Source organism: Rhinichthys klamathensis, unplaced genomic scaffold (assembly GCF_029890125.1).
Source record: "Rhinichthys klamathensis goyatoka isolate OS25496 unplaced genomic scaffold, OSU_Roscu_1.1 h1tg000463l_1, whole genome shotgun sequence".
In the NCBI taxonomy this organism is placed as follows: domain Eukaryota; kingdom Metazoa; phylum Chordata; class Actinopteri; order Cypriniformes; family Leuciscidae; genus Rhinichthys; species Rhinichthys klamathensis.
Window position 1 is genome coordinate 57220 of NW_026606952.1, and position 13640 is coordinate 70859.

The 13640-nt window shown below is 45.0% G+C and overlaps 1 protein-coding gene across 3 annotated transcripts in view; it reads left to right on the forward strand.

Annotated features, from left to right (window-relative positions):
- Positions 1–13640, forward strand: part of LOC130071863 (NACHT, LRR and PYD domains-containing protein 3-like) — a 134656-nt gene that overhangs the window by 22164 nt on the left and 98852 nt on the right. For all 3 annotated transcript variants that reach the window (XM_056236774.1, XM_056236775.1, XM_056236773.1), the window contains exon 4: positions 11434–13374. In XM_056236774.1, coding sequence (XP_056092749.1) covers positions 11434–13374 — 1941 coding nt within the window. The remainder of the gene's footprint in view (positions 1–11433; positions 13375–13640) is intronic.

Genomic DNA, 13640 nt, shown 5'->3' on the forward strand with positions numbered 1-13640 from the left:
ACAAAGGAGGTTTCGAGATCCGGCAATGGGCTAGTAACATGCCTGAAGTTGTAGCACATCTACCTCCTGAAGCACAGTCAGCTAGCAGTGAGCTATGGCTATCCAAGGCCAGTGACAACCTTCAAGAGCCCACGCTTGGACTCTGCTGGGATTGTTTGAATGATACCCTGAGTTACAAACATCGCCAGGCTGAATCTTCAGACGCTACTCTGCGTAACGTCTACAGTGTCCTTGCCAAGCTTTACGACCCATTGGGATACATTGTGCCATTCACAACAAGATGTAAAGTGCTTGTTCAGGATATGTGGAAGGCCAATATTGGCTGGGACGACAAGATCCAACCCGCTGACCTTCTGGAGAAATGGTCAAGTTGGGTGCAGGAAATTCCCACTTTGCAACATCTCAAGCTGCCTCGTCCATATGCACCAGCCATCGCCGATACTGCCAACGCAACCCGTCACATTCACATTTTCTGTGATGCCTCGGAGCGCGCCTATGGATCAGTAGCCTACATGCAGACGACAGATGACAGTCAGCAAGTCTATGTTTCCTTCGTATTTGCTAGATCGAGAGTCGCACCCCGTAAGCAGCTGTCTATTCCGCGGCTCGAGCTCAGTGCCGCACTTACAGGCGCACAGTTGGCTAGAGTGATCGAGACAGAGCTTGCAGTACCATCTGAGCACATCACTCTTTGGTCAGACTCCACAACTGTGCTGCACTGGATCAAATCAGAATCCTGCCGTTACAAAGTGTTTGTGGGAACACGTATCGCGGAAATCCAGAACCTGACCAACCCTGTTCAATGGCGGTATGTTGACACTCTAAGTAATCCAGCTGATGATATAACCCGTGGACTCACTCTGCAAGAGATGGTACAGGATCATCGCTGGAAAAAAGGTCCACATTTTCTCCATTTGTCTGAAAGGGAGTGGCCCCACATGCCCTCATTTGAGCTAGAACCAGACACCACAGAGTTTAGGAAGTCTGCCTTTGTGGGAACTGTGTCCAGCATCTTGGCCACACAACTTCCGGACCCCAGTAAGTTCTCCAACTGGAAAGAGCTTCTTAAGGAAACTGCCAGCTCCTTTCACGGGGCGGCTGATGCTAATACTACAGTACACTTTTCCGCTGCCGATTTTCTGCAAGCAGAGAAGCTAATGTTACAAAAGGCTCAAGAGGACTGCTTTGCTGAAGAATTGAGAGCTCTCAAAGCTGGACGTACTCTTCCTTCAGACAGTCGTCTCGCATCTCTGTCACCAGAATATGAAGGAGCCACGGAGCTACTCAAAGTTGGTGGCAGGTTAAGGCATGCTGAAGGACTAGACCTGGATACCATCCACCCAGTTATCCTGGACCCAAGCCATCAGGTGACAAAGCTTATCATCAAGGATTTTGATGAGTCACTACTGCACCCTGGACCAGAGCGGGTTCTTGCCGAGATCAGACGCAGGTTTTGGATTATCCGTGGTAGAGAGGCCATTCGAAAGTATCAGCATTCATGTCTGGAGTGCCGACGATGGAGAGCAAAACCTGACGTACCGAAGATGGCAGATTATCCACCAGCTCGGTTACGTCTCCATAAGCCACCGTTCTATTCAACCGGAGTTGATTGTTTCGGACCTTTCCAAGTGAGGATCGGGCGTCGCACCGAAAAAAGGTGGGGCATTGTCTACAAATGTATGACAACCCGCTCGGTGCATCTGGATCTATTAGAAAGCCTCGATACAGATGCTTTCCTGCTGTCACTGAGAAGATTCATCTCTCGACGTGGCAGACCGTTCGAACTCCTCATGGACAATGGTACCAACTTTGTCGGTGGAGAGAGAGAGTTGCGTGAAGCCGTTGCTGCCATGGCACCTCAGTGGAAAGAACAACTCGCTGAACAGCAGATATCCTTCCGATTCAATCCTCCAAGTGCGCCACACTTTGGTGGCACATGGGAGAGGGAAGTGAAGTCTATCAAGACTGCACTTCGCGTTGTCCTCAAAAATCAGACTGTTCCTGAACCTGTCCTGATGACAATTCTAGTGGAAGTCGAGGGCATAATGAATGCGAAACCCTTAGGCTACTTGGCATCAGATGCTTCTGATCCAGACCCGGTCACGCCTAACCTCCTCCTCATGGGCCGTCATGACTCGTCGCTTCCTCAAGCAGTTTACGACCCCAGTGACCTCGGGAGAAGACGTTGGAGGCACAGTCAAGTCATTGCCGATCGCTTCTGGTCATCCTTCATCAGCCACTACCTACCAGGGCTACAAGAGCGCAGTAAGTGGAGGAAAGACAGTAAGCCACTCTCCATAGGCGATGTTGTTTTAATCGTGGATCCCCAACTTCCTCGAGCGTCATGGCCCGTAGGACGGATTACCCAGACTCATCCAGGAGCAGATGGACGCGTACGGACTATCAGTGTTCAAGTGAAGGATCGTACCTACATTCGTCCAGTCGCCCGGATCATCCTGCTCCCAGCTCTGGAGGACAAGGACGAAGAAGAGACGACCAAATAGACTTTCTCCTACTCTTTCAACTGCCATGCGGACAGTTGGGGGCGGCTTTGTCTGAAAGCCTATTTGTTCAGCGCTGAGGTTTCCTAAGTGCGTTCGAACGCTCCATCACGTGAACTGCGCCTGGACAGAAAATCCAACGCGCGCGCCTCAGTTGTTCGCGCTCAGTGATGATGAGAGGAGACTCAGAGACCCCTTTCTTTACGTTTGTGTGCGTTTTATGAAAAACAAGTAAGTTCCTACTATTGTTGTATGTTTATACTGCGTTGTAAGGAATGTTGTGAAATTTATGTATGTTTATGCGAACTAGTTTTATTTGTTGAACTGCGTGACTAATTAGTGTAGTCATGATACCAGAGCGTGCTGTAATATTCGACATGTTTCCTGTGTGAAATAATTAGCCCTCTATATGTCAATGTAGACCTTATTTGTGTTAGTTATTTAGAAATATGCTTCTGCGTTCGAGTGCAGTGTATTTATACTGTTTATTTGGTGCTATCTGCATCGAGTGTTATAGTGATATAGTGTCATTCTGCATAGCCACTTAAAGGTGCATCAGTACAGATATTAAAGGCATATGGTGACATATTCTGTTACACTGGATTAATGTTAATGATTATTTTCTGTACTGTACCGTTGTGAATGATGACAATGAGCATAGTATAGTATTCCTTTATTTGTTTATTAATCGGTTATTATTACCATTGTATTATTTCTTTTTCTTTCTCTCTGTTTAGACCACATACACTCAATTATACGAACTTGTATATTGGCATCCTGATCTTGGAAATAAAGATGATAAAGGATTCTCTGGCCGGAATCTTTCTGTAGTGTTCCCATCCTAAAAAGAACCACTAGTCCATACTTTACATAAATCATTCAATGGGCTAGGACCTCAATATATTGCAGATATGCTCACTGAATATAAACCTAACAGATCACTCAGATAATTAGGATCACATCAGCTAGAAATTCCAAGGGTTCACTCTAAGCATGGAGAGTCTGCTTTTAGCTATTATGCTGGAACAGCTTCCAGAGGAGATCAGATGTGCTGGACCAGCTTCCAGAGGAGATCAGATGTGCTGGACCAGCTTCCAGAGGAGATCAGATGTGCTGGACCAGCTTCCAGAGGAGATCAGATGTGCTGGACCAGCTTTCCAGAGGAGATCAGATGTGCTGGAACAGCTTCCAGAAGAAATCAGATGTGCTGGAACAGCTTCTAGAGGAGATCAGATGCGCTGGAACAGCTTTCAGAGGAGATCAGATGTGCTGGACCAGCTTCCAGAGGAGATCAGATGTGCTGGAACAGCTTCCGGAGGAGATCAGATGTGCTGGACCAGCTTCCGGAGGAGATCAGATGTGCTGGAACAGCTTCCAGAGGAGATCAGATGTGCTGGAACAGCTTCCAGAGGAGATCAGATGTGCTGGACCAGCTTCCAGAGGAGATCAGATGTGCTGGACCAGCTTCCAGAGGAGATCAGATGTGCTGAACCAGCTTCCAGAGGAGATCAGACGTGCTGGAACAGCTTCCGGAGGAGATCAGATGTGCTGGAACAGCTTCCGGAGGAGATCAGATGTGCTGGAACAGCTTCCAGAGGAGATCAGATGTGCTGGAACAGCTTCCGGAGGAGATCAGATGTGCTGGAACAGCTTCCAGAGGAGATCAGATGTGCTGGAACAGCTTCCAGAGGAGATCAGATGTGCTGAACCAGCTTCCAGAGGAGATCAGACGTGCTGGAACAGCTTCCGGAGGAGATCAGATGTGCTGGAACAGCTTCCGGAGGAGATCAGATGTGCTGGAACAGCTTCCAGAGGAGATCAGATGTGCTGGACCAGCTTCCAGAGGAGATCAGATGTGCTGGACCAGCTCCCGGAGGAGTTCAGATGTGCTGGAACAGCTTCCAGAGGAGATTAGATGTGCTGGACCAGCTTCCAGAGGAGATCAGATGTGCTGGACCAGCTTCCAGAGGAGATCAGATGTGCTGGAACAGCTTCCAGAGGAGATCAGATGTGCTGGACCAGCTTCCAGAGGAGATCAGATGTGCTGGACCAGCTCCCGGAGGAGTTCAGATGTGCTGGAACAGCTTCCAGAGGAGATTAGATGTGCTGGACCAGCTTCCAGAGGAGATCAGATGTGCTGGACCAGCTTCCAGAGGAGATCAGATGTGCTGGACCAGCTTCCAGAGGAGATCAGATGTGCTGGACCAGATGTGCTGGACCAGCTTCCGGAGGAGATCAGATGTGCTGGAACAGCTTCCGGAGGAGATCAGATGTGCTGGAACAGCTTCCGGAGGAGATCAGATGTGCTGGACCAGCTTCCAGAAGAGATCAGATGTGCTGGACCAGCTTCCAGAAGAGATCAGATGTGCTGGACCAGCTTCCGGAGGGGATCAGATGTGCTGGAACAGCTTCCAGAGGAGATCAGATGTGCTGGACCAGCTTCCAGAGGAGATCAGATGTGCTGGAACAGCTTCCAGAGGAGATCAGATGTGCTGGACCAGCTTCCAGAGGAGATCAGATGTGCTGGAACAGCTTCCGGAGGAGATCAGATGTGCTGGACCAGCTTCCAGAGGAGATCAGATGTGCTGGACCAGCTTCCAGAGGAGATCAGATGTGCTGGAACAGCTTCCGGAGGAGATCAGATATGCTGGAACAGCTTCCAGAGGAGATCAGATGTGCTGGACCAGCTTCCAGAGGAGATCAGATGTGCTGGAACAGCTTCCAGAGGAGATCAGATGTGCTGGACCAGCTTCCAGAGGAGATCAGATGTGCTGGACCAGCTTCCAGAAGAGATCAGATGTGCTGGACCAGCTTCCAGAGGAGATCAGATGTGCTGGACCAGCTTCCAGAGGAGATCAGATGTGCTGGACCAGCTTCCAGAGGAGATCAGATGTGCTGGACCAGCTTCCAGAGGAGATCAGATGTGCTGGAACAGCTTCCAGAGGAGATCAGATGTGCTGGACCAGCTTCCAGAGGAGATCAGATGTGCTGGACCAGCTTCCGGAGGAGATCAGATGTGCTGGACCAGCTTCCAAAGGAGATCAGATGTGCTGGACCAGCTTCTAGAAGAGATCAGATGTGCTGGACCAGCTTCCAGAAGAGATCAGATGTGCTGGACCAGCTTCCAGAGGAGATCAGATGTGCTGGACCAGCTTCCAGAAGAGATCAGATGTGCTCCTACAGTAGTCACATTCAAATCCAGACTCAAAACACTTCTGTTTAGCTGTGCATTTACTGAATGAGCACTGTGCCGCTGTTCGTCCGACTGTTTTTACTGTACTTTATTTTATTTTTCATTCTAAACTGTTTCTTATTTGTTTTGATTATTTTAATTTCTTCTATGTAAAGCACTTTGATTTACTTTGAAATGTGCTATATAAATAAACTTGCCTTGCCTTGTTGTTATTAATAATGGCTCAGACTTGCAGAAGGCAAGGCAAGGCAAGGCAAGGCAAGTTTATTTATATAGCACATTTCATACACAATGGTAATTCAAGGTGCTTTACATAGAAAAATCAAAAGAAATAGGAATAATTAAAACAGTTAAGAATAAAGAGATTAAAATAATCAAAAGAAATAAGAATAATTAAAACAGTTTAGAATAAAAAATTAAATAAAATACAGTACAAACAGTCGGACACAGTGGCAAAGTGCTCATTCAGTAAATGCATAGCTAAACAGATGTGTTTTGAGTCTGGATTTGAATGTGACTACTGTAGGAGCACATCTGATCTCCTCTGGAAGCTGGTTCCAGCTGCGGCTGGCATAGTAGCTAAAAGCAGACTCTCCTTGCTTAGAGTGAACCCTTGGTATTTCTAGCTGATGTGATCCTAATGATCTGAGTGATCTGTTGGGTTTATATTCAGTGAGCATATCTGCAATGTATTTAGGTCCTAGGCCATTAAATGATTTATATACCAGTAATAATACTTTAAAATCAATCCTAAATGTAACTGGGAGCCAGTGTAAAGACCTGAGGACTGGTGTGATGTGTTCATATTTTCTGGTTCTGCTCAGAAGCCTGGCAGCAGCGTTCTGTATGAGCTGCAACTGTCTTATGGTCTTTTTAGGAAGGCCAGTGAGGAGTCCATTACAGTAATCCACCCTGCTGGTGATGAAAGCATGCACAAGTTTCTCTAAGTCTTGACTGGAAACAAAGCATCTAATTCTTGCAATATTTTTCAGATGATAGTATGCTGATTTAGTTATTGATTTGACATGACTACTGAAACTAAGGTCTGACTCTAGAGACACACCAAGATTCCTGACTTGATTTTTAGTTGTTAGACCCCTAGCGTCAAGGTATGCATTCACCTTGAGAACTTCATCTTTGTTTCCAAACGCAATGACTTCAGTTTTGTCTTTGTTTAACTGAAGAAAGTTTTGGCACATCCAACTGTTTACTTCATCAATGCATTGGCACAGGGAGTCAATGGGGCTGTAATCGTTAGGCGATAGGGATAAGTAGAGCTGTGTGTCGTCTGCATAGCTGTGGTAAGAGATTTTGTTCTTTCTCATTATTTGGCTCATTGGGAGCATATACAGGTTGAACAGGAGTGGTGCAAGAATTGAGCCTTGAGGGACTCCACATGTCATGGACGTCCACTCAGACTTATGGTCTCCTATACTCACATAATAACCTCTCCCTTCTAAGTATGACCTGAACCATTTTAGGACTATCCCAGAAAGCCCCACCCAGTTTTCCAGCCTGTCAAGAAGTATGTCGTGATCGACAGTGTCAAATGCAGCACTGAGGTCGAGTAGTACCAGCACTGATAATTTCCCTGTATCAGTATTTAAGCGAATATCATTTATTATCTTTATGAGCGCTGTCTCTGTGCTGTGATGCGATCTGAAACCAGATTGAAAATTGTCAAAGTATCCATTCAAGCTTAAGAATTTGTTCACCTGATTGAAGACAACTTTTTCAATGATCTTCCCTATGAAAGGAAGATTTGAGATCGGTCTATAGTTGCTTAATATGGTCTTATCCAGATTGATCTTTTTCAGGAGGGGCTTGACAACTGCAGTTTTCAGGGAGTTTGGAAAATTCCCAGAGAGAAGTGAGGCATTTACCATTTCTAGGAGATCTGCTTCTAAACAGTTTAACACACTTTTGAAGAAAGATGTGGGAAGTGCGTCAAGGGCGCAGGTTGATGTTTTAAGGTGCTGTACGGTTTCTTCTAAAATTTTGCCATCAATTTCTTCAAAATCAGACATAGTAGCTACTTTCTGCGGTTGTGGTCTGATCTGTCTGACCCCAGTGCGGCTCAATGATGTGCTGATCACCTTTCTGATATTATTGATTTTCTCAGAGAAGAAAAAAGCAAACTCCCTGCACTTGCTGTCTGAAAGCATTTCACTGGGAATCTGGCTTGGGGGGTTTGTCAGTCTCTCTACAGTAGCAAAAAGAGTGCGTGTGTTGTTTAAGTTGCTGTTTATAATATTTGAGAAGAAAGTCTGTCTAGCTTTGCCTAGTTCCATATTAAAAGCATGGATGCTGTCTTTGTAGATGTTATAATGGACTACAAGTTTTGTCTTCCGCCACATGCGCTCTGTTTTTCTGCATTGTCTTTTCATATTTTGCACAGCTGTTGAGTTTCTCCAAGGTGCTTTTTGTCTACCACTCTTCCTGACTTTCACAGGAGCAATATCATCAATTACACTTTTAACTTTTGAGTTAAAACAATCAAGGAGAAAATCAACAGAGTCAGCAGATATGCTTGGTGTTGAAGATATAGCCTTCATAAATAGTACACTAGTGTTCTCATTTATGCATCTCTTCTTGACAGACACAGATCTAGCTTCAATGGCAGGAGAGATCAATATATCAAAGAAAATACAGAAATGATCAGACAGTGCTACATCCTTAATAACAATCGATGAAATGTTTAGACCCTTACTGATAAGTAAATCTAGAGTGTGTCCACGAGTGTGTGTCGGTCCGTGTACATGCTGAATCAGGTCAAAAGTTTTTAAAACAGTTTTGATTTCTTTTGCCATATTTGTATCATTATCTATGTGAATGTTAAAATCTCCAGCAATAGCAAAACAGTCGAACTCTGAGGAAATTGTTGATAACAGTTCTGTAAAGTCCTCAGCAAAGGCTGGAGAGTATTTTGGAGGCCTGTAAATAATGATAAGTAAGATGCGTGGGGAACCTTTTAAAACAATACCGAGATATTCAAAAGACGGGTAGTTACCAAATGATGTTTGCTTACATTGATAGACATCCTTAAAAAGAGCAGCTACTCCTCCACCTCTCCTTACAGCTCTGCAGACACTCATAAAAGTAAAGTTAGGAGGGGCTGTTTCATTGAGGACTGTTGCACTGCAGCTGTCTTCTAGCCAGGTTTCATTTAGAAGCATAAAATCCAGGTTGTATGTGGTTATTAAGTCATTGACTAGAAGTGATTTATTTTTAAGTGAGCGGATGTTTAAAAGTGCTAACTTAACAGTCTTACTTTTTGTCCCCACAGCAGTCTTAGTTTGGCGTGTAATAGGTACCAGATTAGATGGGTTTGCTGTACGGCTTTTGAAGGCCTTAGACCTTCTATCATGTAATCGAACAGCAATAGAGAAAGATACAGGCACACTGGGTTCCCGCTTGTTATGTAAACATTTAAGAAAGTTACTGTTGTCATAGCGGAGACCCGACACATATCACTGAGAGCTGGTATCAGTTGTTTTTGGTTGACCTCGGGCCGATAGAGGAGGGTGTGAGCCCTGGCGCTGTGGCAGAGGCCGAAGAGCTCTCACAGGAGGAGGGGGAGGGCGAGCTGGGCCTGCAGGCTTTGGTGGTTGTGGGGCCTGCCGCTTTTTGGTTGACATCTGGGGGCTTGCAGCAAAAGAGTGGGATAGTTTGGTTCCAGCAAACACCAGTTCTTCCATTTTCTCTGAGAAGCACAGAAGTGGAGATGCTGGAGATAGAGAAAATGTGTCTGGTGAGACGGGCTGTTGCTCTGGTGTTATCGGCTGTAATATGCTGTCCTGGTTTCCCTGTCTGTTTTCCAGAAAGTCGTCCTTGGGTGCTGAATCTTGGAGCAGTTCTAGTATGTCACATTCTGTCTGTGGTGAGCTCTGTGGGCGGGGCTCAGCTGAGATTGTGTCCGTGAGCAGAAGTTGTTGTGGCTGCATGGTGTTATCATTGTCCTTGTGTGACGTGTCAACCGCATGTCCATTCAGGTGCTGAAGTGAAGTCCTGTGGTCATTCATACTGTGTCCAGGTATGTGTGTGCCATTCAGGTTGAGTGGATTGGCACAGACTGCAGAAGGATGATTGAGGGAGAAGCAGATATTGTCCTTTAGCACTCTTGAGCCAAGTTTGTTTGGGTGGAGCCCATCCTGTTGAAACAGTTGCCTCTGACTCCAGAAAAGATTGAAGTTGTCAATGAAGTTTACTCCTTTTAAATAGCAGGTTTTTTGGAGCCATGTATTAAGCCCAAGCAACCGTGAAAACCTGTTTGTTCCTCTTGCTGGGAGTGGTCCACTGATGAATGTTTGAACTTTCAGTCTTTTAAGTGTTTCAAAAAGTTCATTGAAATCCTTCTTAAGGAGTTCTGACTGCTCTTTATGAATATCATTTTTCCCCACATGAATGATGAGTCGATTTGCAGTTTTATGTTTCATCAGAATGTTCTGAAGTTCCCTGTTTACATCAGAAGTTGTTGCTTGTGGAAGGCAGCATGTAGTTGTATCCCTGCTACTAATGTTTTTGATTATGGAGTCACCCACTATCAGAGTCCTGGGCTCGGCTGCGCTCTGAGCTGAGTGCCGCTGTCTGCTCGACCTTGAGCGCCAGTTAGCAGTGTTGGTAACTGGCTGATTCAGTCTGTGTTCGATCACATTCATCACATTCAGGGATTCCTCATTCATTAATACTTCAAATCTGTTCTCAAGATGTATAGGCGGTGGTAGGAGACCAGTGTTTGCAATCCTTGTCAGAGCCGTATCTGGGGTAGAGGATGCTACTGCGGCAATATGTGATACTCGTGACAATCTGATGTCTCGAGTGCCTTTGGGTCTCGCTCCCTGTTTGTGCCATCGATTTGTAAGTCGATCGGCTTGTTTCTCTACACTCAGTATGGCCTGTCGAGGAGTACTAGATGCATGGGACTCACCGGCTGTATGCTGAGGGCGTCCATGGCTGATCTCTGTTGTGTGTTCCGTCTGGTTTGGTGGTCCCACAAATAACTTTGTTTCAAGAACTACAATCCTTTGTAAAAGTCTGTGGCAGTTAATGCAGCAAGTAGATTCCAGAGGAGGCATTTTCTCTTATCCTTTATGAGTGTAGACAGTTGTGATTTTCTCTTCCCCGGAATGTAAGCTTTCAGTGGGAGGCTGGTCAAGTAAAAAGAATTCTGCTTTTTTGTAGTAATCCAAGCGTTTGAGCACTGTGCTGATTAGCTGAAGTTAAAATTAGGTGATAAAAGGAGATAAAATATAAAAATATAAAAGCGATAGAGCAAAGCGCGGAGCAGTAAGCAAGAGCGTCCGAACAGTGGCAGAGCAGGAAGTTTCAGAAGAAAATATTTGACACATGGCACTGACAATTCAACCAAATACTAAGTATTTATTCAATTTCCATGTGTGTGTGTGTGTGTGTGAGAGAAGGGAGTTGTTTATTGTGAGTATTGGTTGCCTTTTGGAGTCCTTTATCATTTGTAATGTTGGCTCACATTTGAAACAGTTCGGCTCAAGCCCAGCCATTTTCAGGGTCATGATTGAGGACAATGTCCCGTCCAGAGACGAGTTGTTTCATGTTGAGGTTTTGTTCAGTATTTTTTTATTTTACCTCAAATCAATGGACAAAATTTCAGTGATTGAAAACTTTTACCTAGTGTAAAAAAAATAACACTTAAAATATATGAAAAATACAAGATTGCCATCTGTATTGATTTCCTTTATTTCATAATTTTTTTTCATCTTATAGAGATGATCAGACTGGAGATCAGGATTCTCCTCAACCAGTGAATGATGAACTACAGAGAGTCAAAGACCGACTCAAAACCAGCATGAAGAACAAGTATGAGAGATTATTTGAGGGCCTGAATCTCCAAGGGAATGAAACCCTCCTGAACAGGATCTACACACAGCTCTACATCATAGAGGGAGAGAGAGGAGGAGTGAATGAAGAACATGAGGTTTTACAGATGGAGAAAACAGCCAGAACACAACACTCACAAGACACTCCAATCTCCTGCAATGACATCTTTAAAGCCTCTCCTGAACCAGGACGCCAGGAGAAACAGCAGATCAAGACTGTTCTTACTAAAGGCATCGCTGGAATCGGGAAAACCGTCTCTGTGCAGAAGTTCATTCTGGACTGGGCCGAGGGGAAAGACCATCAGGATGTAGATTTCATGTTTGTGCTTCCATTTCGAGAGCTGAACTTGATCCGAGATCATCCGTACAGTCTTCACAGACTTCTGCTGGACTTTCATCCTGAACTTCAAGATCTGGACTCAAAGATGTATGAGGAGTGTAAAGTTGTGTTCATCTTTGATGGTCTGGATGAAAGCAGAATCCCACTGATGTTTTCAGACGCTCAGGAAGTTTCTGATGTGACTGAGACTTCATCAGTGGGTGTGTTGATGTCAAAGCTCATGAAAGGAGATCTGCTTCCCTCTGCTCTCATCTGGATCACCTCCAGACCAGCAGCAGCCAATCAGATCCCCTCCGAATACATCCACCGTCTGACAGAGATTCAGGGATTCATTGATCCTCAGAAGGAGGAATATTTCAGGAAGAGAATCAGTGACGAGCATCAAGCCAGCAGAATCATCTCTCACATCAGAAGAGCAAGAAGCCTCCACATCATGTGCCATATACCCGTCTTCTGCTGGATCTCCTCCACTGTGCTCCAGAAGCTCCTGGAAGAAGATCTGAGTGCAGAAATCCCTCAAACTCTGACTGAAATGTACATCCACTTCCTGCTGATTCAGATCCACATGAGGAACCAGAAGTATGAAGAGAGAGATCCAGAGAAACTCCTGCAGTCCAACAGAGAAGTGATTGTGAAACTTGCTGAAGTGGCTTTCCATCAGCTGATGAAGGGCAATGTGATGTTCTATGAGGAGGACCTGAATGAGAGCGGCATAGACGTCACTGCCGCCTCAGTGCATTCTGGGATTTGCACTGAGATCTTTAAGGAGGAATCTGTGATTCATCAGAGGAAAGTCTACAGCTTCATTCATCTGAGCTTTCAGGAGTTTCTCGCTGCTTTCTATGTGTTTTACTGCTATTTAACAGAGAACAAGGAACCACTGGAGCTTCTGGAAGCAAAATATAAACATGACCTTGAATATGATTCTGATTCTGAAAATGGATCTGAAAGTGATTCTGACTCTGAATATGTTTCTGAAAGTGATTCTGACTCTGAAAATGGATCTGATGAAGTCTCTCTGTATGATCTACTAAGATCAGCAGTAGATAAAGCCCTCAAAAGTGAGAATGGACAGCTGGATCTGTTCCTGCGGTTCCTGCTGGGCGTCTCACTGGAGTCCAATCAGAGACTCTTACAGGATCTACTGACACACACAGAGAACAGCTCAGAGACCATCAGTAGAACCACACAGCACATTAAAGACACGATCAAAGATCAATCATCTGATCTCTCAGCGGATCAATCCATCAATCTGTTCCTCTGTCTGCTGGAAGTGAAAGATCAGACTCTGTCCAGAGAGATTCAGGAGTTTGTGAAATCAGACAAACACTCAGAGAAGGAACTCTCTCCGTCTCACTGCTCAACAATCTCCTACATGCTTCAGATCTCAGAGGAGCCGCTGGATGAGCTGAACCTCAAGAAATACAACACATCAGATGAGGGCAGAAGAAGACTGGTACCAGCTGTGGTCAACTGCAGAAAAGCTCTGTGAGTGTTTCATCATTAATAGCTGAAGAATCCTTTAATAATGCATCTTACATCTTTACAGGGGTCATGCCATGAGTTTTACATTATTGTAATATATTCCTTGAGGTTCACTTACACTAGTGGTGCCAAACTCAGTTCCCTACAGCAGTGGTTCCCAACCTTTTTTTGTCTGAGACCCCCTTTTTCCCAAGAAAATATGATATAATGATATTATCGCTCTTGTAATTGCAGCAAGGATGACAAAATATGTTGGGTTTTTTTTCAAA